At 41.5% G+C, this 24,101-nt stretch overlaps 1 protein-coding gene across 1 annotated transcript; it reads left to right on the plus strand.

Annotated features, from left to right (window-relative positions):
* Positions 1 to 24,101, plus strand: desi2 (desumoylating isopeptidase 2). The gene is made up of 5 exons (XM_050070912.1): positions 1 to 610; positions 11,549 to 11,621; positions 11,790 to 11,883; positions 14,804 to 14,945; positions 19,052 to 24,101. Exons 1-5 carry the CDS (start codon positions 563 to 565, stop codon positions 19,319 to 19,321), a joined length of 627 nt encoding a protein of 208 aa, XP_049926869.1. The 5' UTR covers positions 1 to 562; the 3' UTR covers positions 19,322 to 24,101.

Genomic DNA, 24,101 nt, shown 5'->3' on the forward strand with positions numbered 1-24,101 from the left:
TCCTGCCAGCTCGAGCGCTACCGTTAGCTAGCAAATAAGGGAGCAGCGAGTCATTCTCACGGAGGAAATCCTGTTTTGATACCTCAGCGTTATGACACTTTGCTGAATAATTCGTTTGGGAAAATGAATTTGCGATTTTCCGGTGCCAACAGCCGCCTGGAAGATATAATCTCCTCTGTAAAGTCCGCTTTTTCACTCCGACCTCGGTAGCTGAGCGGGTTTAGCAAGTCAGATCGTTTTGACAAGACGAGTGGCTCATCTGTCCGCTGCTGCTGCCGCTGCTGCTGCTGCTCCGTGACGTTGGGAGAGAGATTTGGACAAAGCCATTCAGATGTTGGACGGTAAAAATAACCTCGGAACTCTTACGTTTTTACACCGGGTTGTGACATTGAATTACGGAGCTGATCATCTGTCGAGAAAGTGTCAGGGATAAGGGGAGGAGTGAGGTCTATTTTTGGAGGGCCAGAGTTTGGAGCTCGCTCCGGAGGAAGGAGTCGGGTAGGGGGGTGTGCGGGGGAGGAAGACCCGCAGAGAAGAAGGGACGTAGCGGGAGAAGAGCCTGATGCCAGTGATGGCAAACGAGCCGATCATCCTGAACGTCTACGATATGGTGAGTGCCTACAGAGCCAGGAAGATGGATGCTTTATCACTTCTTTACTACTTTTCAAAGGACGCGTATTGATCTTTCCATGTCAACAATACCAGGACGCCAAACTGCACTATAAAAAAGTCAATTTTAATGTTGCGTTACGTATCAGCAAATATGCAAAAATAAAATGTTTAAATTAAAAATGTTTTTTAAATGATTACCCACCACTCTCCAATTCGGCATACATTTACAGTACCAAACTATTATAATTTTGATGTAAATTCACCTTTTGGCTCACCTGTAATCCTCAGTTTTCCAGCTACATACACATGGGAAACTGCAGAATCAACTGCAAAATGAGGTGCTTTTGGAAATGCTTTTTGCTATTCAAATGATGTTTGTTTAAATGTGTGTTCAGTGCGACACACTCCATACAGCAAGTTTGGAAATTAACTTTTTTGTCTCCCTGCAGCTGTGGCTGATTGGTTTCAAATATCTGCCATCCACTGAATGGATTACTATTGTTTTTTGGCTGGTTAGTAAAGCAAATATGGCAGCCACTTGCGTATTTTACCAGCATTTTTGTTAGTAGAATATTTTGGTTGGTGGCTGGCGTTAATTTCCAACCCTGATACAGTGTCAGAAGACATCTTAAGCCAGGTAAAGCAGCTCAAACTGTTTAAAAAACAACTTGAAACCCATAGCTGACTCAAAAACACACACATGTAACACACAACATTTGGTTTCCACATCAGGAGTGGAGCAAAAATAGTCCACACTGGACTTTTTAACCTGCTGGTGTCAAAACAAAACAGTGACTCAAGTCAGTAAAAACAAGTGTTACCTATTATGTTCATATTATGATAGTCTTGCCACTCAAGGATTCCAGTTCACTCAGGATGAAAACAGGAAGACACAGGGACTCAAAACCAAACAGCAGAATGTGAAAGTACTGGCATTTCAGTTCTGTTGTTTTGTCTTTTGTTGTGAAGCACTTTCATGTGACGCTGTCTCTGTAAAGGTGCTGTATAAATCCACCTAGATTGCATGTCTACATTTCTTTGTTACCGAGGATGAATTTGAGTCATTGTGTTGTCACTGTGCCGGAGTGAGTCAGTGGGGAGGGGTGCTGGAGATTGACTGATGTGTTGATGAATCATTGATTGATATGGATTCCCTGTGGCGGACAGATTACACTTACAATGGGAATTGTCTTTTTAGGGGTTATAAAACAGGCAGAGGCAGCAGTTTTTTTTTTTTAGGATAATGTGCGTGGATGCTTTGCTGGAAAACCACAATTTGTCCTTAACGTCATTATACATCCACGTTTTGTCTCCTTTCCGACCCTCATGCCTTGTAAATATCAGATAAATATTAATGTTCCTGACTCAGTGTGAAGATTCTCTCTCTCTAGACAGGATTCTTCTTCTGCTGCTCCTGTTTTACGTCTATTTTTAATCTGATTTATTGCTGTTTTGTTCCAGTTCAGCCGATGGTCAATACATCATCACGGGCCTGAGGTCAGGAGGTTGAAGGCTCTTTTTAAATGGATTACACCGAGGGCTACAGAGTCATTTAACAGTCCTTTGAGAAGCTGTACAAAGATGGTTCCTTGTAGAAAAAAGTAGCACAGTGTGCATTATGTATAGTAGCATAACGCACTGTGTTTAATTAGGGCTGGGCTTAACTGTTCCTACTTATATTTATCCACATAATTACTGCGTTTGTTCCATCCTGTCTTACTCATCCATTCATTCACGCTCTACTTTACTTCATATCTTTCCTTCCTCGTATCACTCTGTCATCCTTGACTCTGTGTTTTTCCTCCCTCCCCTCTCTTTCGTCTCTCCTCCCCCTCTGTCTTTCACTTCCTCATGTTTTCCACTTGACTTGCAGTCCACATTAGTTTCTTCTCTGTAAAGACTGAAGAGCTTTTATCTCTGTCTCACTTCCATCCATGTGAGCGGCTGCAGGGGCCTTGGCACACTTTCACACGCAAAGGCTCACAAAAGCTGCTCACACATACAGTATCTAACACACACACATGCGTAACTTGAATTTACAGTTACAGGCGCTCTTGTGCTTTCTAGTCATTGATTTATTGATGCTGTATTGAAGCTAGAATCTTTAGTGTGTAAGTGAGTGTGTGGGAGACGTATTAAAGGAATTTTGTGGTTTGTGCTTGTTCATGCAGATCCATTCATATTTTTGGTGTTTGTGTTGCTACTGTGCGAACAAGATTGGTGTGGCGTTCTAGCACTCATTGAAAACAGTGAGGCGATGGCTGCGATCCATTCACTCATTCCTCTACTTTAAACACTTCCTCCGTCTATTGATTCGGCTTTTCTGACCTGAGTACTGGAGGAAAAGTGACCGATAGACTTGCTGCCTGCTGGTTGGCTAACTGACTCACAGAAAACACAAGAGCAGGGGATGACGGTGCCCAAATGTTTTTTAATTTTGATCTATAGATCAATTTAGTGAGTGCTGGATGATTTGCTTACTGGCTAGTTGAGTCACGTTGTGGCTGACGAACAATTTGACTCACCGATTGGTCACCTCTGACTCTTGATTGACTAGGGTTAAAGGGAGCAGTTTGGACGTGCCCTGATAGCTCACCTGGTAGAGTGTGTGTCCTGTTTACTAGGGACTTAGTCTTTAGCAGTGACCCAGGTTAGATTCTAAACCATGGCCCCTTGCTGCGTGTCATCCCCTCTGTGTCCCCTCCCCTTTCTCTGTCTAAAAAGTGACTATGAAAGTATAAAAAGGCCAAAAAATGTGTCGTTTACCAAGCTTTACAAGTGCCTATTCTTTAATTTTAGAGAGCCACGCTAGCTCTTTCCTCCTTCTTCATGTCTTTATTTTAAGCTAAGCTAAGCTAATCATCTCCTGGCTTTAGCTTCGTACTTAAAGCACATACGGTTATCTATAATGTTGCTGATTAACTTGTTGTAAATTAATTAATTGAGTAATTGTCCCACTCTACTAACAAGTAGAATTAGCTCGGGCTGCAGCTAATGATTATTTTTATCATTGATTAATTGTTTTGTCAATAAAATGCCAGACAGTGCCCTGTGTAATTTCCCAAAACCAAAGGTAATGTCCTCAAGTGGTGTGTTTAATGCGACCAAAAGTCCAAAAATCCAAATCTATTCACTTTTATTATCATTTATAAGAAAAAAAGCATCAAATTCTCACATTTAAGAGGCATGAAACCAGGAAATGTTTGGCTTTTTGCATTAGAAAAGTACAAAAACGATTACTTGATAATAAAAATAGTTGCCATTAAATTATCTGTCAATCAACTAATCAATTAGTAAGCTAATCCTTGTAGCTCTAGAGTTAGCACAATGCTACATGGTGCATGCTACAAAGTTATTGCATCTGGATGATGCTAGACTGCGTTACCACTACACCTCAGGAGTAATCACGGTCATCAGATGGTCCTAACAGGGCCTTCATTACTGGCTTATGCCCAGTTGAGTGACTGGTTAGGTGACTGGCTGTTTGTCTAAGATGAGGTCATGAAAGTGTAGAGATCAGATAATAGCAGAGGTCAAGACAGTAGTGACACACACTGCAGGATCCCCAACGCCATCTCAGATGTCCACACTATGTAATAAACAGTGGCAGCGAGTGCCAACTGAAGTGCAGCCTGGTTTGGGGACACAGAGACAGCGTGGTGGCACAGTGAGAGCATCTGTCACTTTGGGCAACATGTGAATGTGGCTCCTCTGTGGTGTAAGCAAGACACAGAGCGTTTACTCAAATAATGCTGAAAAGACAAATTCCCCTTTCCATGTGAGGATCAATGCTGTCACGTGACTTTCAGGAATATCCGTGCAGACTTGAGTACAGACCACCCACCCACCACCACCACCACCATTTCTTCTTCCACAATTCCCACTCTGTCAGGTCCTCCCCACCGCCCTGCTCCCATCTCTGTTAAGTGGATTTCCTGGCCAGCACTGAGTGCTTTAGTATGCTGCTCTAATGAGACAGCATTATCTACACACCACCTGTCTGCCTGCCAGCCACCACCATAGCCTACTGTATCTGTGTGTTAGGGTATTGGATTTAACGGTGTCACGTAGCCAGATCCTCAGCAGAGCAGGTTGTGTCATTCTGTTTTGGCTGTGGAGGCTGCTCTGGATCAATTAGCGACATGCATCAGTCTTGATCTCAGTTATTCTTTTGTGCCGTCTAGTTTACAGGGTAACATGTGTCAAGACAAGAGAAGTAAGTTAGTGGGTTAACAGTGTAGCAGTGCTGTTTGTGGGACGCCACAGCATCCTCTGCAGGTGTAGTATCAACGCATAATACAGAAACACACAAGTCAAGGTAATAAGACAGTATACAGTACACCATGGTGACGTTCCTATTCTGTCAATAGCTCTGATTGTATTAGCTCATTGTGGGCAGTGTTGCAAATCAATATTTCGCTGCCTTTTTAGCAGCGTTGGATTTATAGGATTTTTGCGTCAATGTCAGATATTTAATTCGCTCAGTTAACCAATAATAGCCATGACAATCTGGGGGTTTTGTTTACATGAAAAACACTTTCTTTATTGAATTTCAATAGATTTTGCTATATAACTATATACACACAGTGGCCACTTTATTAGGTACACCTGTACAATCTAATGCAGCCCAATACCAACATATCAGTGACTGAATTTACACATTTCCACCAATGTCACCAAAATCTGAACATTATAAACTTTGTAAAGGTAAAATGTATGGCAGAGCTGTTGTGTGGAATTGTAAATGTATACTCAGGCTGGGTGTCACCACTGGTGAGGTCCCGATGCGATTTGATATCGATTCAATTGGGGATATTTCACTTACAGTACCAATTTTGCTAGTGTGTGAAAGAGATTCTCAGAGAACTAATACTTTACAAGGAATTATTCATCAAAAAAAGAAAAGAGAATACATTCAGAGTGAATATTTTATAACTAAATATTGTTTCTAGAGCAGCAAAAGTAATATCAATACAGCAAAGTCACAATCTCGCACTGGAAACAATTCTAAAATGTCACTAAAATAAATCGTATTCCTGACATCACAATTCTGAGTGAAGTTTAGAAAGAATAAAGAACACAGACACCAGGTATCAGTCCTCCTGTCCTCTCTGCTACTGAGGGGACTCACTGCCTGCAGGTCACATTACCGTTGGTACATTTTAAGATACGAGACAAACTGAGCTAAACCGTTAAACATAAACAATTGTTGTTGTTTCAGCTTGTTAGTAACAATTTGCTATCAGCTGGAAAGCGCTCTGTGCTTGATTAAAACACAGTGTTAGCAGCAGTGGATGAGAGACTACGGACAGAACAGATTGAAATATCGCTTTTCTACACACTCACGTGTTGCTATTGTATACCTAATAAAGTGGCCACTGAGTGTGTATTAAGTATCGCCATATGAAAATATTATACACACTGTGTTAGAAGAATTGGTCACTTGGCAGATACAGTAAATAATGCAACTATGCTGATAACCAAATATTGATCGGTCCGTTTTTTAAGCTTAAATGCGGACATCACACACTTCCAGCTTTTTCAGTCTTCCTTGTTTTATCTAATAGTGAATTTAACAGCCATCAGTTATAAATGCTGCAGCCTTTTCTGTTTGGTCAAAGGACATTAGCCTCAGCAGCCATTGCTCAATAAGTTAGCAATATCTGAGGGGTATATTTTCTCCTTTGGTTGCAGTTACAAGCAAAACATAGTTGTGAAATTGATCCAAAATCTAACCAAGTTTAAAAAGCCATGCATTACTTTGAGTGGCAACAAAATTTTAAGACTGTAAGGGGTCTGTATCACCTTGCACTGTCTTTGCCAAAAATAAATTTGCGTCCGGAACATTGGCTGCCCGATATAACCCCATGCACTTTACTGCTTTCATCAGCTCAGCAACTTTTTTACATTCTTTCACAGTTTATAGCTCTCACGACATGTTAACTTCATGAACTTCATTTAATTCTTCTTCTATATTTATTCAAGCACTATCAAGACTATTATTTGCAGCACAGCAGTATGTGCTAGCATGTGGCTTGTGGCTGGTATCTGTTTCCTTCTCTCAGTTTGTGTTTTCAGTTTGGTTTCAGTCAGCATGTGTCTACTACTGAGTTACAAAGCAGTGATGCACGTGCTGAAACTAAACACATTTCATATCTTCTTTCTAATTATTCTGTTTGACGCTGTCAGAGATTATAATCCTTCACAGAGAAAATTACATCTTGGAGTGGGATGATTAAGTATAAAGGCAGCAGCACTCTGCTTTCTCTTTGTTCATCCATCTGTCTTTCCCTTCCTCCCTGTCTCCGCCTTTAATTAATTCACAAACACACACATTGTGCTCATACACACACTCAGCCTGCTGTCTGTGCTGCGGCGGAGGCAGGTTTTAACGAGCTTTGAAGTAATGAGGGCTCAGATAATAGTCTTATTGCACCACCGAGGTGGGGGAGTAGCGTACTAAACTAGCAGATTAGCTCACTTAGAATATCCCCCCCCCCACACACACACACACACACATACACAGACTCATCCAGTGGCTGATTTTGGTATGACGTGTTTGGGCATCTTTGACACTCTGCTCAGAGGGATTTAAAGTTAGCGCGACAACAGAATTAGCTTGTTTTCATGTTGTTCCTTTTGTATGAAGTCAGTTGTGGCTTTGTGGGTTTCTTTTGCAACTTGAATGCTGTCATAGATTCCTTGAAACATCACTTCTCTGAACAGGATCCATTTAAAGCTCTCGGTTCTTAGTAAGAGCCCTGGATAGAGACTTGAAGCAACGAGGCGAAGCTGATACAGCGTCTGAACCTCTGCGCAGACAGTTTAAAGCCAGCAGTCGAGGTTTCTGCTCAGTGTTCGTGAACCAGCTGTTGTAGACACAGATGGGTGTTGTTACTGGGCTCAGAGAAACAACCACAAACTGATTCAAGCAGGATTTTAATAATGCTGTTTTGTGGTAGCTGATTTTGGATCAGCATCAGACTAAACTGGGGGGGAATAGATGATTTATGAAGTCCAATTAAGTGCATCTGAAAGGAGATTTCCTCTGTCTTAAAGTAAAGCCATCCGCTGACTCGTGCGGTAGCTTTTTTTGTGCAACATTTCAACCTTATGTAGGTCAGGAAACAGACATACTCTGCAGTGTGAGAGACTTGGCTGAGATGTTGTGCAAGAAAGCCATCTTGGCTCAGAAGTCTCATGTTGAATTTACTGCAGTTATTTGTCAAAATGACATAAAAAATGAGGGATGAATATCCAAATCTTAATTAGTATTTACCCCGATTAAACTTGTGTCAGAGTATGTGTTAAGTAAATTAGCAGGAATAGAAATGCAGTTATCCAAGAGATGAAGTCCACATTCATCTTTGTTCCCCTTTGATCACTGGAGAGGATCAGGACGGGGAAGAGAGCTGAGCACCTGTTTTGGGTCAGTCTTAACAGTAAACCAGTGGGGTGTTAAAATGTAGAGAAAGGTAGTTTGAGTTCATAGAAGGGTAGAAAGACAGGAGAGTCTCAGTTACACCCATTGGTGCAGCATGAGGTCACTGCTGACGAGGCACTGGTCTCCAGGAAGTTCAAGGGTTTCTTTTCATGCGATCTTAAAGTCTGATGCTTTGGATTTACCGTGGATTTAATGTGACACACTGAAGCAAACACATCATCCGCTTTAAGCCAGCTGCCAGTAGCTTGCTTTATACTACCATCAAGAGATTTCCATTGTTTCGTAGTTTTATGACTGCCTTCCCTATCCTGTTATTCTTCCATATACTGTAGGGCGTAATCATTCTGTCTAGAAAATGTCAAACAATTGTGAAAAATGCTCGTCACAAATGTCTCCAGATTGCTTCTTTTGTCCACAAAGCCCAAAGACTGTGAGCAAATTCTCACACTTTAGAAGCTGGAGCCACCGAATGTTTAATATTTTTGCTTGAAAACTGACTGAAATGATTAATTAATTATCAAAATAGCTTATCAGTTTACCAGCTAATCGCCACAGCACTAATATGCAGTATGAAAATAAACGTGCAGAGACTCAAAACTTGATTGAGATAGATAATCCATCATAGGGGTCAAAGTTCAGCCGTTCATTGAACTCACCTTACTGCTCAACCTGCTTCTGTTACCCTTCACAGTTTGCATCTCATGTTTCTGCTCAAGTCAGAAAGGTGACACCTCTTACTTCCTGTCACTACATAAACTCGAATACCTACCAGTTTATTACTACCTTAAATTATGTGCAACAAGTAGCTAAGAGCTCACAAGCCACAGTGCCTCAAACTTACACAGCAAAAGGAGAAAAACACCTCTCTTTCCATCACTCACTCATCACCATCACACCCGCTCTGTCTGAAGCGTAACGCAAACAGCCAGAGGGCGATGCAGTGTCCTCATTACCTTTCATGATCACACTTTGTTTTTAACGGTTACAGACAATGCGCAGAGGGAAGGATTTGCAATGCAGATGACTGCCAGCTCTGCCACCACTGATTGTGCGCAGCTACAGTCTGAATTTGCATAACACAACACAGGAAGTGCAGGAATAGATTTTTAATAGATTGCTGTGGTTATCAGGCCGCTGAATATGTTTTGCAAATGATCTGCCTCTGCACAGCACGTGATACCCACTCCACCTGATGTTGCTCCTGTCACAGGAAAATTGCGATCAGTTTGGCGTCAGGATCATATTTTGAGATTTCTGGTGTGTAGTGGCAGAGTGGAATTGTAAAGGACAGAAACACTTTTCATAGTGTTTATGTGAGTGATGTCGGTATCAGTAATAGAAATGGGAGCTTATTTATTATAGATTTATTGAGTTATTATTCAGCAACTTGGGATATCAAATCAAGCTCCTTACCACATTCCCCAGCTCCATCCTCTACAATAATGACAGATATTTTTCACACAAACGAACTCTGCCTAGCAACAGCCCGGCCAGTCAGCGTGTAGCCGCAGGACGTTAGACACACGACTGAAAAGATGGATGGTAATGTCAGACATCACTGCAGCTGCAATTATTGATTTGTTTGCTCTTTCTTGTGTTTGTATGTGGGCTTGTCTTTTATTGTCTGTGTGTATAAGGGATTGTGATAACATCAGAGGCTCACTGAGCTCATTGTCTCTTGAGCTGCCGTCTGGAGTGTAACTGCAGTGATGAAGTTGTTTACAAGCAGATGTTAAATCGTACATTTTAGATGAATTCATATGTTAATAGAAAAATTGGTAACATTTATGTGGTGGTTCGCTTTAGCCGATGGACAGAACATTGATTAAATGAATCGTCAACAATTTTATTTGCTAGATAAAGCTTCTCAAATGTGAGGATTTGCTGCTTTTTTTCTTGTTTACATCAAAATGTAGACCCCAGATTTTGTTTGGTATGCACTTTCAGTTTCTCCAAGCTATTTGGGATCAGTAGGACCTGATAAGTAGGAAAAAACTAATTATTTTGTGACTCTGTGGGTCAGGGGTCACTGTTCAAGTCTAAAACTGTTCAAAACTGTTCATTTCAGTGCCTGAACATGGCTGTGCAAGACAGTGCTCCACACTCCAAGCTAGGAATTTCCTTTTTGTCTGTGGGAACAGTCGTCACACCTTTCCTGGCCTTTATAAAATGCTGCAGTAATACAATAATAAAGTTCCATTGTCCTTAAATGAGTGCTTTTTAATTTACAGCGTCTTAGCCTGTTACTATTGCTAAAAATGGTCAAATTTTGTATGTAAACTGCAAATGTTCAGCACAATTAAATAAGTTTCAACCATAAAATCTGATCAGGTTTTGTACCTTGTCCTCTCTTCTGTCTGGATCGGCTGTAGACTGAGCGTAAAAGTGTCCATGAGCGAGGACAACATGTGTAACTTAAGCAGAATTAAGTATAAAGCAGGATTTATAGTTGTGTGCAGACTCTACGCCGTAGTCATTTATACCTGTGCGGTGGTGTGTCTGTGTCACTCTGCAGTGACACCTCCTAAACACTAGTTGGTGGTGGAGGATTCTGTGAAGTGCTGTAAAGTTTAGTTGATTTAAAACACACATTAAACACACTTTAAACATGACTTATTAGGGACAATTTCAAACACAAGTACACAAATCAGCTTCACTATAACTCGCAGCATTCACAGACAAACACTTGTCTTTATCTGGACTAGGGCTGCCACGATTAGTCGACTAATCGATGACTAATCGACTATTAAAATAATCGGTGACTATTTTAGTAGTCGACTAATCGGTTTGAGTCATTTTTCATAGAAAAGTACTATGAAAGTACCTCAAAATACTCTTACTGCAGCTTCTTACGTTCAGATATTAGCAGCTTTACACACTCTGCCGTGACAGTAAACTAAAACCCTTTGGCGTGAGTATGAAACAAGACATTAGATGACGTAATTTTGGGGTTTGGGAGAGACAGACTGACATTTTTCAACATTTTAACACATTTTTCGATGAAATGATTAGTCGACTAATCGAAGAAATAATCGACAGATTAGTCGACAATGAAAATAATCGTTAGTGGCAGCCCTAATCTGGACACATTTTCCCCACAAATACAACATGCTAACGTTATTAGCACAAGTCTATGGCATTTTACATTGTATAAATTAGCCTAGCGGCTAGTGATCTTTTCCTCTTCTCATACGAAGCCAGGGACAACAGCAACATTTAACAAAGGTAACAGCACACATTTCGGCTCCATTACAACTCACAAGGTTCACCGACAAAACAGCTGTCTTATACTGAACGTGTTTTCCAAACAAATATAACATGCTAATGTTATTAGGGTGCAGCAAATCCGAAATGTAATGTCCTCATATGAGGATGCAGGGTTCCAGGAGGATAGTATGTGTATTTAAATGCAGCATGTTAAAACTGTGTCCACCCAGGCAGTTATGACGCATTTTATTCAGTGTCTGTTTCTGTCCCTTTATGTGTCTCCAGTACTGGATCAATGAGTTTACCAGCACTCTGGGCATTGGAGTCTTTCACTCAGGGATTGAGATCTATGGAAGAGGTAAGATTACACCACATGTATCAGGTGACTTCCTGTGGATGGTGTTTCAGAAGGGATGCTTTTGTTACACTCTGGCTAAAGATTATTTGCAATCATTAGTTAACAAAGAGAGTTTTTTTGCATGAGAATGGGTTTGTACTGATGTTTTCATGTTGTGTGTGTGTTTAGAGTTTGCCTATGGTGGACACCCGTACCCATTCTCAGGGATCTTTGAGATTACACCAGGTGATGCAACCGAACTCGGCGAGACCTTTAAGTTCAAGTAAGTATGAGATATTTGGTGTTTATATGCACAGAATCACAGGGTTACAAATGTGCAATCTCAGCAACTGGTCCGACATCTCGCAACAAACCAGAGAACTAGTCAGATATGGAGCCAGTCAGTCTGTTTTATGGTGAGTCTGTGTGTTAGTTGTGGTCAGAGACACTTCAGACAGGAAAAGCATCACATGGCGGCAGAACAGTGGGATGAAAGGAGAGTTACTTACACTAAAGTAGAAATGCATCTTTGTCTTTAAAGTAATTCCAAAGTCGGACCAAAACTGAAACAAACATAGAAGCCTGTAGAAGTCTAAATATTTCCAGCACTAAAACTTGTAACTGTTTGTGAAATTCAGACTGTTTGGCGCCGCGAGGAAGAGCCGTGCTCTGTCTGTCCTCTTTTTCTTTCCCACACACATTAAAAAAATTGCAGGAAGCAGCATCTTCTGTCGCTATACAGTTAAAACAACAAACTCATGATTCCAAAATAAGGTCAGGAGGAGGGGAACAGTCTGATTACTGATCTGCTGTGTGTATTGAAGATTCACAAGGTGACAGTGGAGCATATAATCGCGCTCTCTGATTGCCTGAGTTTCTCTGCGTAACCTGGTGCATGTATAGTGATAAGTAATCTGGTCAGCCAACTAGTCACAGAGTCATGAGCTGACTGTGCAGGCAGCCCGTCTGTAAGTCACCTCAGCTGCATAATTAAACATAGAAACACTTTGATGCCAAGCACCATAAACTCTTAAGACTGTTTGGATCATGAGTTACCCTCTGAACTGAACAGGACCAGTCAGTCAATTAATGATTGTCCGACAGTCTCTCTGTTAGCGAATCATTAATTTGTTGAGATTCCAGCTCTATTCTGAGAATTCAGTCAACCAGTCAGTCAGTCAGCGGCCTGGTATGTGCCTGTAATGAGGGCTACTGGTTATTACTGCCTCTGTAGGACGGAGAGATAAAAAATACAAGGATGGAGAGGACAGCATGTGACAGACATTTTCTGATTTCACACTTTTTCCTCATGGTTCGTGGCAGCTGACTTGTCTTGAACAGAGAATGAATGAGAGGAAAAAGTGGAATTTCACCTCAGTCTTCATGCAACACTACATACTGTAACTCTGAAATGGAAAAAGGGTGAAAATATGAGTGAAGTTGCTGCATAAAAGTTAAGGTTACGAGTTTTTACATACATTTATGCATGTAATGCAATCAGATATAGCATCCCTGCAATAAACCATGATTTTAAATCTTATAATATTCAATTAATGTCGGGGTTTTGATTCAACTCTATGGTCAGTTAGACTGCAGTATATTAGCAGTATTTATTGATCTTGCATATAAGTAAATGAGGTGGAAAATAACAAGTTGCATGGTCTTTATGTCCGGGAAACCCAACTAAATATAAGCCACTGAGTGGTTTCAGAAAAGCAAAGGCGTTGCGATGAAAATATGTTTAACTGCAGTTTTTAAAGGGCTTGTAAATGTGTGATATTTCTCTCACATCATTGCTTTGTTTGGGACGTTTTGTCTGATTTTTACCGCAGCTGAAATCCAGAATGTCGTGGTGGATGAGACGAGAGAGCTTCCAGTCAGTTCAATACGTTTTTTGGATTCGCAGAATCAGCCCAGGGTCTGTGTTTGTGTGTGTGCAGCTACCCTGCATTGCTCTGTATTACTTCTGCTCTAGTTGATCTGCCCTGTGGCTTTAGACAGACTCTGGCGCACACACACAGACACACTTGCTGTCTCCATGCAGGCCACTAGACCATAAGTATGGATCATCCGGGACAAATGCCTGCATATCACCCACTGTGTGGTGCCAAATGCAGAGCGAATCAAGCGCTCTCGCAGTGCAAAATATTTCATTAAGATATGTTGTCCTTTAAATGTCAAAGGTATAGTATGCAGGATTTTCCTTAAAAACAAAGACTCATACAAAATAAATTCCTTAGTCATCACTTCATGACCCAATAGAAGTGTGTGGCAGTGTATTTATCTGCACAGACTCTGCTCTTTGCCAGTATTTTATTATTTTCTTCCTAATTTGCTGTGCTTGGGACGTTCCTGGGCACAGTGCACAGGTGAGGTCAGGACTTTATAAACGCTAGCAACCAGTTGCCAGATTGTAAACGGCATGCATCTTAAAGGAGGCTACCAAAATGGTGCACAAAAAAATGGACACAAAGTCAGGCGAAATGCTAAGCTGACAAAACTGGGGCTGGGTTTAGTTTTCGCTGGCGATACTGTTCACAAGCAGACCAGGTGAGTCAAGGTGAAAAGTTCTAACACTTTATTGAACAGATTTGGTAAATCTCAGTCCAACTTAATTTGACTTTTTTAGCCATGCTAGCAGCTTGGCTCTATGGACGGCCATGTTTGTTTATTTATTTTAACAACAATTTAATGGCTCGCCATGATATTTGGTGCAGACATTCATAGTCCCTAGAGGATGAGCCCTTATAGCACTGATGATACCCGGACTGCAAAACTAATGACATTATCTTCAGCCTCAGCTATAGACTGTATTCAGTGCTTAATAGCAAATGCTAGCATGCTAACATACTAAAATAAGATCAAAGCACTGTCTAGACTCCTCATTCATTCAGATTAAGGCATTAAGACATGTGACTGCAGTGTGGAAAAGAGCAAAATATTTGTAAATGACTCACATGACGGACCTGATGAGGCCTGTTGATTTTGTTAAATACAGAAAAAAATGGTGGATGCCAAAAAGTCTCTTAAATAACTTCAACGTGTTTTTTTTTTTTTTTTTGTACCAGCCATTCTTACACTAGGCATGATAATGGTGCTAAAGACGTTTGAATAAAATGCCTGGAAGTCGTTCTTGATGTTTGGTCTGTAAGTAATAATATCTGAGACCTGCCTCCGCTCTGTGTCCCCGCTCGTCCCTGCAGAGAAGCCATAGTCCTGGGCAGCACAGACTTCACAGAGGAGGATGTGGAGCGGATCGTGGAGGAGATGGGGAAGGAGTATAAAGGAAACGCCTACCACCTCATGCACAAGAACTGCAACCACTTCTCCTCAGCACTGTCAGAGGTAGGTGCACACACATGTACACACACAAATGTCCTGTTTGCAGCCAGTTTGGACACACGCTTCACACCACTGCACTATTTTGACTGTGAGACTGTGTTTACCTGGCATGAGGTGAATAACTATCTCCTGATTTTATCTTTGTCTGTCTGTCTGTCTGTCTGTCTGTGTATGTGTGTGTGTGTGTGTGTGTGTGTGTGTGTGTGTGTGTACTTTCAATCGGCTTACCCTGGTGTGACTAATGAGCAGGGAGTCTTACAGTTAGCATCTAGCACTGAGATGGGGATTAAGACACACTGATACAGGCCCAGACATGCAGAGCCAGCTGGCAAACACACACACACACACACACACACACACGGATGGTTGGTTGTTGCAGCTTTGAAAGATCAAGCATAACAATTAATTCTCCAGAGAGAACATCTGACGTGCGTGACCTGATGTCAGTCGTGTTCTTGAAAAGCAAATCAACACAGTGTACTCTGTTAACACTTTGTCTCTGTCTCATTATGTAAGTAGATTATCTGTGCACAACGCTGTTCATCTGAGAGATGGAGCGCTTGTTGTCCACTAGTCACGGGTTGGTGGGTTGATCACCAGCTCTTTGTGTCTGTTGTTGTTGTGTTGGGACTAGCTGGTGAACGTAATCGGGGGTTGATGAGGAACAAAACATAACTAAAATTCTAATATGGTTTGTAGCCAGAAGCTCATCTCCAAAGAATGTTTGTCTGTGTCTGTCGGATGTGTAAACGAGCCCCTGCTTGCCAGATCAACTTTATAGAGTGATCAAATATAAATGTGTTTACAGCTTGTTGCACTGCTCCCAAGTGGCCAAAAAAAATCAATTAATGCAGGTTTAAGGGAGGAGGGGAACTCATTTCCTCCACAGGTTGGCTGGGCTCAGCCTTAGAGATAGGCCGAGGAGCTCAGACATCAAGAGGGAGCTCAGAGTACAGCTGCAGATCCGTCACATCAAGAGGGGCCAGTTGAAGTGGTTCGGGTGTCTGATCAGGATGCCTCCTGGGCACCTCCTGTTAGAGGTTTTTCAGGCAAGTCCAACTGGTAGAAGGCCCCTGTGTAGACCCGGAAAATGCTGGAGGGATTATATATCTCATGTGGTCTGGGTACACCTTTCCAGGAGGAAAATGTTGCTGGGGAGAGGGACATCTGGAGTACTGTGCTCAGCCTGTTGCCCCCGCGACCCAGCTTCGGATAAGCAGATGAAAATGAATGAAAAAGATTGAAGAACTTTGGGTCTTATTTTGCTGTCGTCTTTCCTTTTACGTCCTCCTCTCTTTCTCTCCTCTTGCCTGGTAGTCAGTTACTTTTATCAGGAATCAAGTGTCATGAACAGCTCATGCTGCTGATTCGAATGCTCAGGTATCTCTGAAAACATGTGACTGCTGTGTGAAGTCTGCAGCTACACCTTTTTTTTGTCAGCCAACCACTGTAACTGTGTGTCTTTCGGACCTGTGTGTAATTGACAAGCAAGAGTGAAAACATTGAATTTCTCCTCAGGGGGATTAATAAAGTAAAATAAACTTAAACTTAAGCTTAACAGGTGTTTTTTTGTCCTGGATTAGCTGTTTGTCTCTTGCAGATGTAGGCTTCCTGCTCATAGTTGAGCTCATCTGGGACATCATCTGTGTAGCCAGGGCAAGACAGAGTGATTTTCTGTGATACAGTGCCTGGGTTTCCTCCTGTCACGACACCCTCATCTCTGAGGAAGTTGCCGCAGCTTAAACAAAGTATACATTCTCATCTGTTGGCTTTGTAAGACATTGTTGTGGTTAAAGCCACCCCACCGTCCCTGTCTCCCCACGTATCTGAAAAAGTAACCTATCAGCAGCTCCTGCAGATGTTTTGATAAGAGCACAAATGAAGCCCATTGACTGGGAAACACTGAGTTTCTTGGAAGCCAGTCGCCCCATAATGCTGTAATAACACTGATAGAGCTAAGTGAGGATAATTAGCCCTCACATTGACAGTTTTGCTGCCTGTGCCTGTGCGCTAGTCTGCTAAAAGAAGGAGGTGTGAGAGAGAAATCCACCAGAGACTCGAAAGGTTTTCTTTCCCACAGGTCACTGAGTTTCTGGATTATCCTGGGACTTTAATCTGTTTTCATAAGACAAAGAAAGTCAGGAAATGTAGTGGAGTTTCCTGGAAGTTTCAGACGTCTTTCACTTGGGTCACATATCACAAGAGAAAAGCAGGGTGATTTTTTCAGTTCTGTGTTCATTGTTTCAAATTTATTCCACAGCGAGCTCAGCTATACACGGAAACACTCTGTTTACCCCCTCAGATGTCGTCTGACCTAGAAAACAGTAACAAACCAGGAAGGAGAGGAGAATGTGTGGATCATGAAAGCGTCTTGGTTTAGAGAGCAAAGAAAAAAGAAAGTCTGGATACAAATAATGTTTACTTTAACATTCATTTCAATTTTTTTATTTAACATTCAAAGCTGTAACCTTGTTAACTGAAGAATCAGCTGTTGTTAGACACAGATTCCCCCCACAATGCATCACTTTTACCACTGATGTTACTGTTGTTAAGCTGGGCGTAGTGTTTGTGGTTTTTGTGTCTGTCGACTCCAGTTCACCTTTTCTGTTGCAAAACTGCACTGCAGAAAAACAGTATTCACAGAGGGGAGGACTGAAGGGGCATGACTGTGATCAACCTTTATTTATTAAGGTATCGCGGACATGTCTTAAACAAAAGTTTGTTTAACTAGAAATGAACGCATACAAACTTGTCAAAATATTATCGAAACACACGTCAAATTGTATCTCTCTATAGGATCTTTGGTCTGCTATCCCCCAAAAAAGGGGCGTGAAGTACCTATATGTGCCGATCTGGGGCTCATTTATTAACACTGGGTACACACAAAACAAGGCCTAAAAGAGGCGTACGCCACTTCCAACGTAAAAGTTGTGATGTATAAACAGACTTCAACTTTGACCCATGCTTATGAACATTTTGGAGACGGGAAAATGGCGATGCAGATGGTGAGGTGGAAGCCTGACTGTAGAAATTGTCAAATATTTTTGGTGCACGCTATTTTTGGCTTTTGTCCGTATGTACATTTTTGGGATAGATCCTTCGCAATATTTTATAAATGAGACCCCTGGCCTATTATTTTATTTTATTTATTTTTTTCTTTTATATACGTTATTAATCCCAGATGGGAAATTCAGTTTTTTCACTCTGTTGTCATTAACACACAGGCCTGAAATACATACATGCACAAACAGGACCTATCATGCATTAAATGGAGAGATGTCTGAGTGAGGGGGCTGCCCTGGTCAGGTGCCCCGAGCAGTTCGGGGTGCGGTGCCTTGCTCAACGTATTTTAAACTACTTAAATTAAGTAATGGAAATGTGGTAAAATACAAAAAAAATTTTTTAGAAATTATTAAAAAAAATCATTGATAAAAATATGTGGGAACCCTAAATACAAAAATATAAAACGAATATTGTGTATAATTTTTTTTTTTTTTTTTTTTTTTAAATGACCAAATTATATATCTAAAATCTTTCTCCTTACAGAAATACTGCATCTAAAATTCATACCCAGCGTCAGGTGCTCGGCATCTGTCTGCTGTTGCACCAATTGTAGTCATATATTAGTTAAAATAACCCTTAATACTAAATTGATTTTTTTAGTCAGATGGAAGATGGATTATTATTTGTCCATGTCATAGCAAAAGATTTGTTTTCAGCAATTGAGGCCGTTTGACTGAATCCCACTTTATGTCTTGTTTCTAAGAGCAACACCGATCACTGACTGAGCAGAATAAGTCTGGAAAAGTTCTCTGTCTTGTCTCTGATAAATCCTAAATACAGGTCTTGCTTCACACAACAATAAAACGTGTGTGAAAGTCCCTATCTCTGTTTTATATCTGGGGCACACATATCAAATAAACTCGGTGTGTGTGTGTGTGTGTGTGTGTGTGTGTGTGTGTGTGTGTGTGTGTGTGTGAATGAATGAGAGGCACCTTGAAAAGCACTTTGAATAAAAGAGCTACATGAATCAGCCTTGATGAGGATAATATCAAACTGTAGAAGGTTGTGATTGCTGCTAAAAAACAACTACTGTCTCCTCTCCTCAGATCCTGTGTGGCAGGGAGATCCCTCGCTGGGTCAACCGCTTGGCCTACTTCAGCTCCTGCGTGCCATTCCTCCAGAGCTGCCTGCCCAAAGAGTGGCTGACCCCGGCTGCCTTACAGTCCAGCGTCAGCCAGGAGCTCCACGGAGCAGGAGAGCTGGAGGAGGCCGAGGACGCCGCTGCCACAGCCTCCCTGGCATCCATGTCGCCCTCCTCCTCCTCCAGCCCTTCCTCCTTGCCTCGCCATTCACGCCACCACCAGCCCCGCCGGTAGGAGCTGCAAGGTCTGCTGGGAGACTCGGAGGCTCGACTTGTGGTTACAGAGACTGTCAGATAACCGGATAACTGCAGCGGCTGATGAGTCCAGCGACGACCAGAAGTCCTATTAGACTGTCCCGGAGCAAGGCTCTGAACTGCTCCCTGCTCCGTGGTAAGAACGGCAGCCAAATCTCTGCAATGATCCAGAGCAGTGGGAGGAACTCTTGGTGCTGACGAAGGCAGGATCATCTCTCTGGACACGGCTGATGGATTCCAACATCCCGTACTAAATCCAGACTGATCCCCTCAAGTCTCTTTCATTGTTTTACCAGCCAACTTGCAGCGCAGAACGGAAACAGCACAGGTCAAAATGTTTCAAAATTTACCAGCCACATCCAGATTTCACCAGCAGTTAGTTGGTAGATGGTGCTAATCTCCACCTTGTCGCAGTGGAAACCATTGAGCGTGAGTTTGAGTCAGTTTATAAGGACAACAAAAACACAAACGCATCACCAGACCTTTATTTTTCCACTGTAGTGTGAATACATCTTTTCATATTAACGTTCATATAATCTGAGCTTCGACTGTATTGCTCTCAACCAAAGACTGTATGTGAAGAAGGACGGCGTGACAGCTACAGTTTAGGTCATAAACCCCGCCCCCTCCATGTTAGTCGATGATATGGGTATAAATAAGTTTTTCAAGATGGCTTCTGTCATTACAGGAATAGTTCTTATAACTCCTGTTCATTTTCTGATTAGTTGGGTTTTTATTTGTAATTCGATGCAAGGAAAAAGGTGTGTGACGTCACAGTTGACAGCTGTATGTGTTAATCGATGTGCTTGCAGTCAGATTTGTGAACTTGATATTGTGGCTTCACTTCCTGTTGCTACTGTGCAGAATTTGGCTCCAAAGGCACAAGATGGCAGCGCTCTTGTCAGGTATTTTTAATAGATGTATAAAGGGAACTGGATACAGCAATGGAGGCGGGGACTTGTTTATGCCCATGAAAGTTGCTCAGTGGTGCATGAAGCCAATATAGTTCTACTTCCTGGGTGTAAAATTACCCGCATCTTCTGTATCGTTGGGCCCATCAAGTGGCTAAATTACATGTTAGCCCTCCGCTAATTTGGACGCAGATAAAATGATTCAATCACCTGACTTTCAAAATGTTAATCAGACTGAATGGATCAAATCCCGCTAGTTAAACGAGTCATTTTGTGGGGGTTGTGACAATCAAAAAAATGTGTCCATTGATTTACAGACGTCTCTTTCCCAATGTAAGTCTATGGGGCCCCAATGGCATCTTTGTTGTTGCATAGTTTGGTCACATTTTCAGATTGGCTTCAGAGTCCAGTGCAGATCTGAGGGCCAGGGGCCAGTTGCACAAAACATCCTTAGTAAAGATTTTCCTTTAAGTCCTAGTTAAGGTTTCCTTAAAGTATTTACTTCAGTATTTTTTCCTTTTCTTGGACTTATACTTAAGGAATTGGTAGACCTTTGCACAAAAGACCTTAGCGACCAAATCAAGGTTTAAAAAAAGTAAATGAGCTCTGACTCTGTTTCAACTGCAACATGACCGAGTTTATGTTGATGAAGGAAAAAAACACACACCTTGAGAAGAGTGTTAAGTGACCAGGAGAACCCAGTGGATACGCTTTTGATTTCACACTTTAAATTTGACTGAATTGATTTTCGTTGTATCTTCCTATAGGTGTTTTCTGTTTTCTAGTATTTGGGGTCAAATTTACTTGGTAGTTTGTGCTTTCTATGATTGTATACCTCCAGAAGTTTAATCTTTTCCTCCTCTGACCAACACGGTTTTCTTGTCTTCTTTTTGTCTGCCATTATTTCACGAACTATAAGCCAACTTTGTGAGATGATAACAGGCATCACAAGCACAAGAGACCAAGCAAACAAACAATCTCCATCAAAACTTTTTCTGCTGTAAAAGGATTTAATGTTTTTCCTTAACTAAGGACCTTTTAAGGGATTCTGTGCAGCTGTGGAAGTCCCTCAGCTAAGGAGAAAATGTGTCAATCCTAAGAAGAAAACTTAAGGTGTTTTGTGCAACCGGTCTTATGATACTCCATTTTAGTACAGTGGGAGGAAGTGGCGATACTTTGTGCATCTTCATATACAGTCTGTGTTCTCAACACTGCAGTCTGACGCCATGTGAGGAGAAATTTCGTTATTATAGTTTTAAATTACCGCTAACCAAGCCTTGGTGTAATTTGACCTGTGGCTGGTAAATGTTTTCACACTGCAGCCGTCTGTCGTTAACACATCCTGAAATATTTGGCTGGTAAAATTGTGAAAGCAGCAGGTGGAGTTGGGAATCGATACACTTTGCCTCAACGTGCTGTGTGTGTGCGTCAGGACCTCAGCCTTTTGTAATGTTTCTCTCACAGCAGAACTACAATCAGTGTCACTTTCCTCAAACACCACATCGACACAGACACGCTGATCCAGAACCAGTGTGGGTGAAACCCCCAAACACACCTCCAATGGGTTCAGTTCCAGGTAACTTCTGCTCCCCTAGTTTCTCTCTTTGTTCCTTTTTGATGTCAAATCTGTATCAGCAGTTGTCAGGTACCTGTAGCAGCTCCCAAAATCCTACCTGCCCCTCACGGGATAACCACATGTGATTAGAGAAAACTGAACCCATAAATTATATCAGCCTTTAATGTAACGATCATAAAAAGCAACAGTAATATAATGTTTTTTCTCGTAAAATAATTTTAGACTGAGGTTTGGGCAGTGACGTAGAGATTTTTGTTACTAGAAATTCCTGGAGAGTGAATTATTTCTCAGTAGCAACTGCCAAGGTGCCTTTGAGCAAGGTACTTAACCCACAAGTGTTCCAGTGGCCAACAGCAGAGGACTGTGGTCGTGCTGGACTGCTCCCAGTGTGTTCGCCTCTGTGAGCAAAATGTATTTACCAGAGGTAATTCAAGGTTCAAGTTTACATTACGGACATGATGTCAGCCCACAGCGGTTTGTAATCTGCGTAAATGTCTGAAGACGACAGGCGGGTGGCGCGGAGGAAGGGAGTTTGAGGAAGAGTGTGTCTTAAACAGGAAGTGAAACCCTCTCCAACTGACCTGCCATCAGCCTCCTGACAGTCACTGTCCTCACATCTGTGTCCAGTTCGGGACGATGCACATTTCCTTGGTTTTATTTCAAGCGTTTATACTTTCATTTGATGTGTGAATAACTCACTGAAATCATCACGTACTATAAGAAGAAGATGCTGCTTTTCCCAAATGATGAGCACCTCATTTCTTTATATGCTGTCAACAACAACAACAACACGAATGCTGCATCATGTGTATTGTCCTAAACAAGAGCAATGGATGTGTTGAAACATACTCAGTCGATTTTAGCTGAATTGCTGGAAGTCCGAGGACTCCAAGCTGGGAAACTGTCAAATGTTGTCCGGAAAATCTTTGTTTTTAATATATTTCTATGATATATGGACTCTGGCCTTTTTGTCTGTTTTGTTTATGTTGGATAAACTCAGGACTCCAAAAGGCTTTGTAATATAACCCTTTTAACTTTTTATCCCACGTTTTATGTTTGCGTTTGTCGTTGCTTTTTTCTAATGCAGTAGTCACTCCAGAGAGCTTTTCAAGTACGCACTGTGGCAGTGCAGTTTTATACTCTTCTCTTTGATAACAACAACAAAAAAGAGCTTTTGTTTACAACCTGTTTGGATGTGAGCCTGTGCTGCTCTTTTGTTTTCCTGTCTGTGCATGAATGTGTGAGAGTGCGCGCGCGCACGCGTGTGTGTGTGTGTGTGTGTGTGTGTGTGAACACTTGTATTATTAATGGTTATCAACAAGCTGCCAACTGGGCCAAATTTCCCGACATGAAACACACACACACGGCATAATAGAACAAATGTAGCAGCGTCTCCAAGGTTTTTGTTTTTCAAAATGTTGCCTCATCTGCAAGAGATACGATTTCTATGAACAACTTCTTGTCCTTTAATTTCGGATGTTCTCAGTAACATTTCAGTTGCTGGTAAAAAAAAATATTTTCAGGACTTTTTTTTTTTAGCACAAAACAGAAGCAGTGTTAAAGCAAAGACACACACACACACGGTGACATTTCTCATGACACCAGCATATTTGTGATTTGGAGTGATTCAGCTTGGTGTATTATGAATTCATTTAAATGTTGAAGTTAATTTTTAATGCACTGACACACACACACTTACCGCTCTTGTCGGCGCCCTCTGCTGGCTGTTACCTGTACTGTTACCTGTCTGTGCTTCTCCAACACAGACACTGAGGTTTCCCTTAACGTTCATAACTTTCAAGGTTATTTCTGTCTATTGACAAACAATATGTCATCAAACACTAGTCATCCACCAGGGGAAAAAATAGTTGCTTTATGTTTGTATCTCAACATTTAAAGTTCCACAAATAACCATTACTGAGGCCAAAGATAACTTCACTCTTTTTTTGAACAGCCATTGAGCCATTGATTTTCATCACGTGTGTCCTGCTTTCATAATGAATGTCTTTCCTTTTTTTTTTTATTAAACCTTCATTTGTTTGAATAAATGTGGTTGTTCTATCATTATAATAGTGAGTTTCCTGTCAGATGATTATTTTATGGGACATTTGCACCACTTTGTGTGAGCTGTGAAAGTAGATTGGGAAACCTTAGTCATTCATACCCCTCTTCAAAAAACTGACTTCAGCTGTTTTACAGTGAACTCTCACAAAGCCTTCAGAGGAGTGGACCCGATTTGTACCCTGTTGTAAAGTTATTAAAGAAAAGTATAC

This window comes from Epinephelus moara, chromosome 19, assembly GCF_006386435.1.
Source record: "Epinephelus moara isolate mb chromosome 19, YSFRI_EMoa_1.0, whole genome shotgun sequence".
Classification (NCBI taxonomy): Eukaryota; Metazoa; Chordata; class Actinopteri; order Perciformes; family Serranidae; genus Epinephelus; species Epinephelus moara.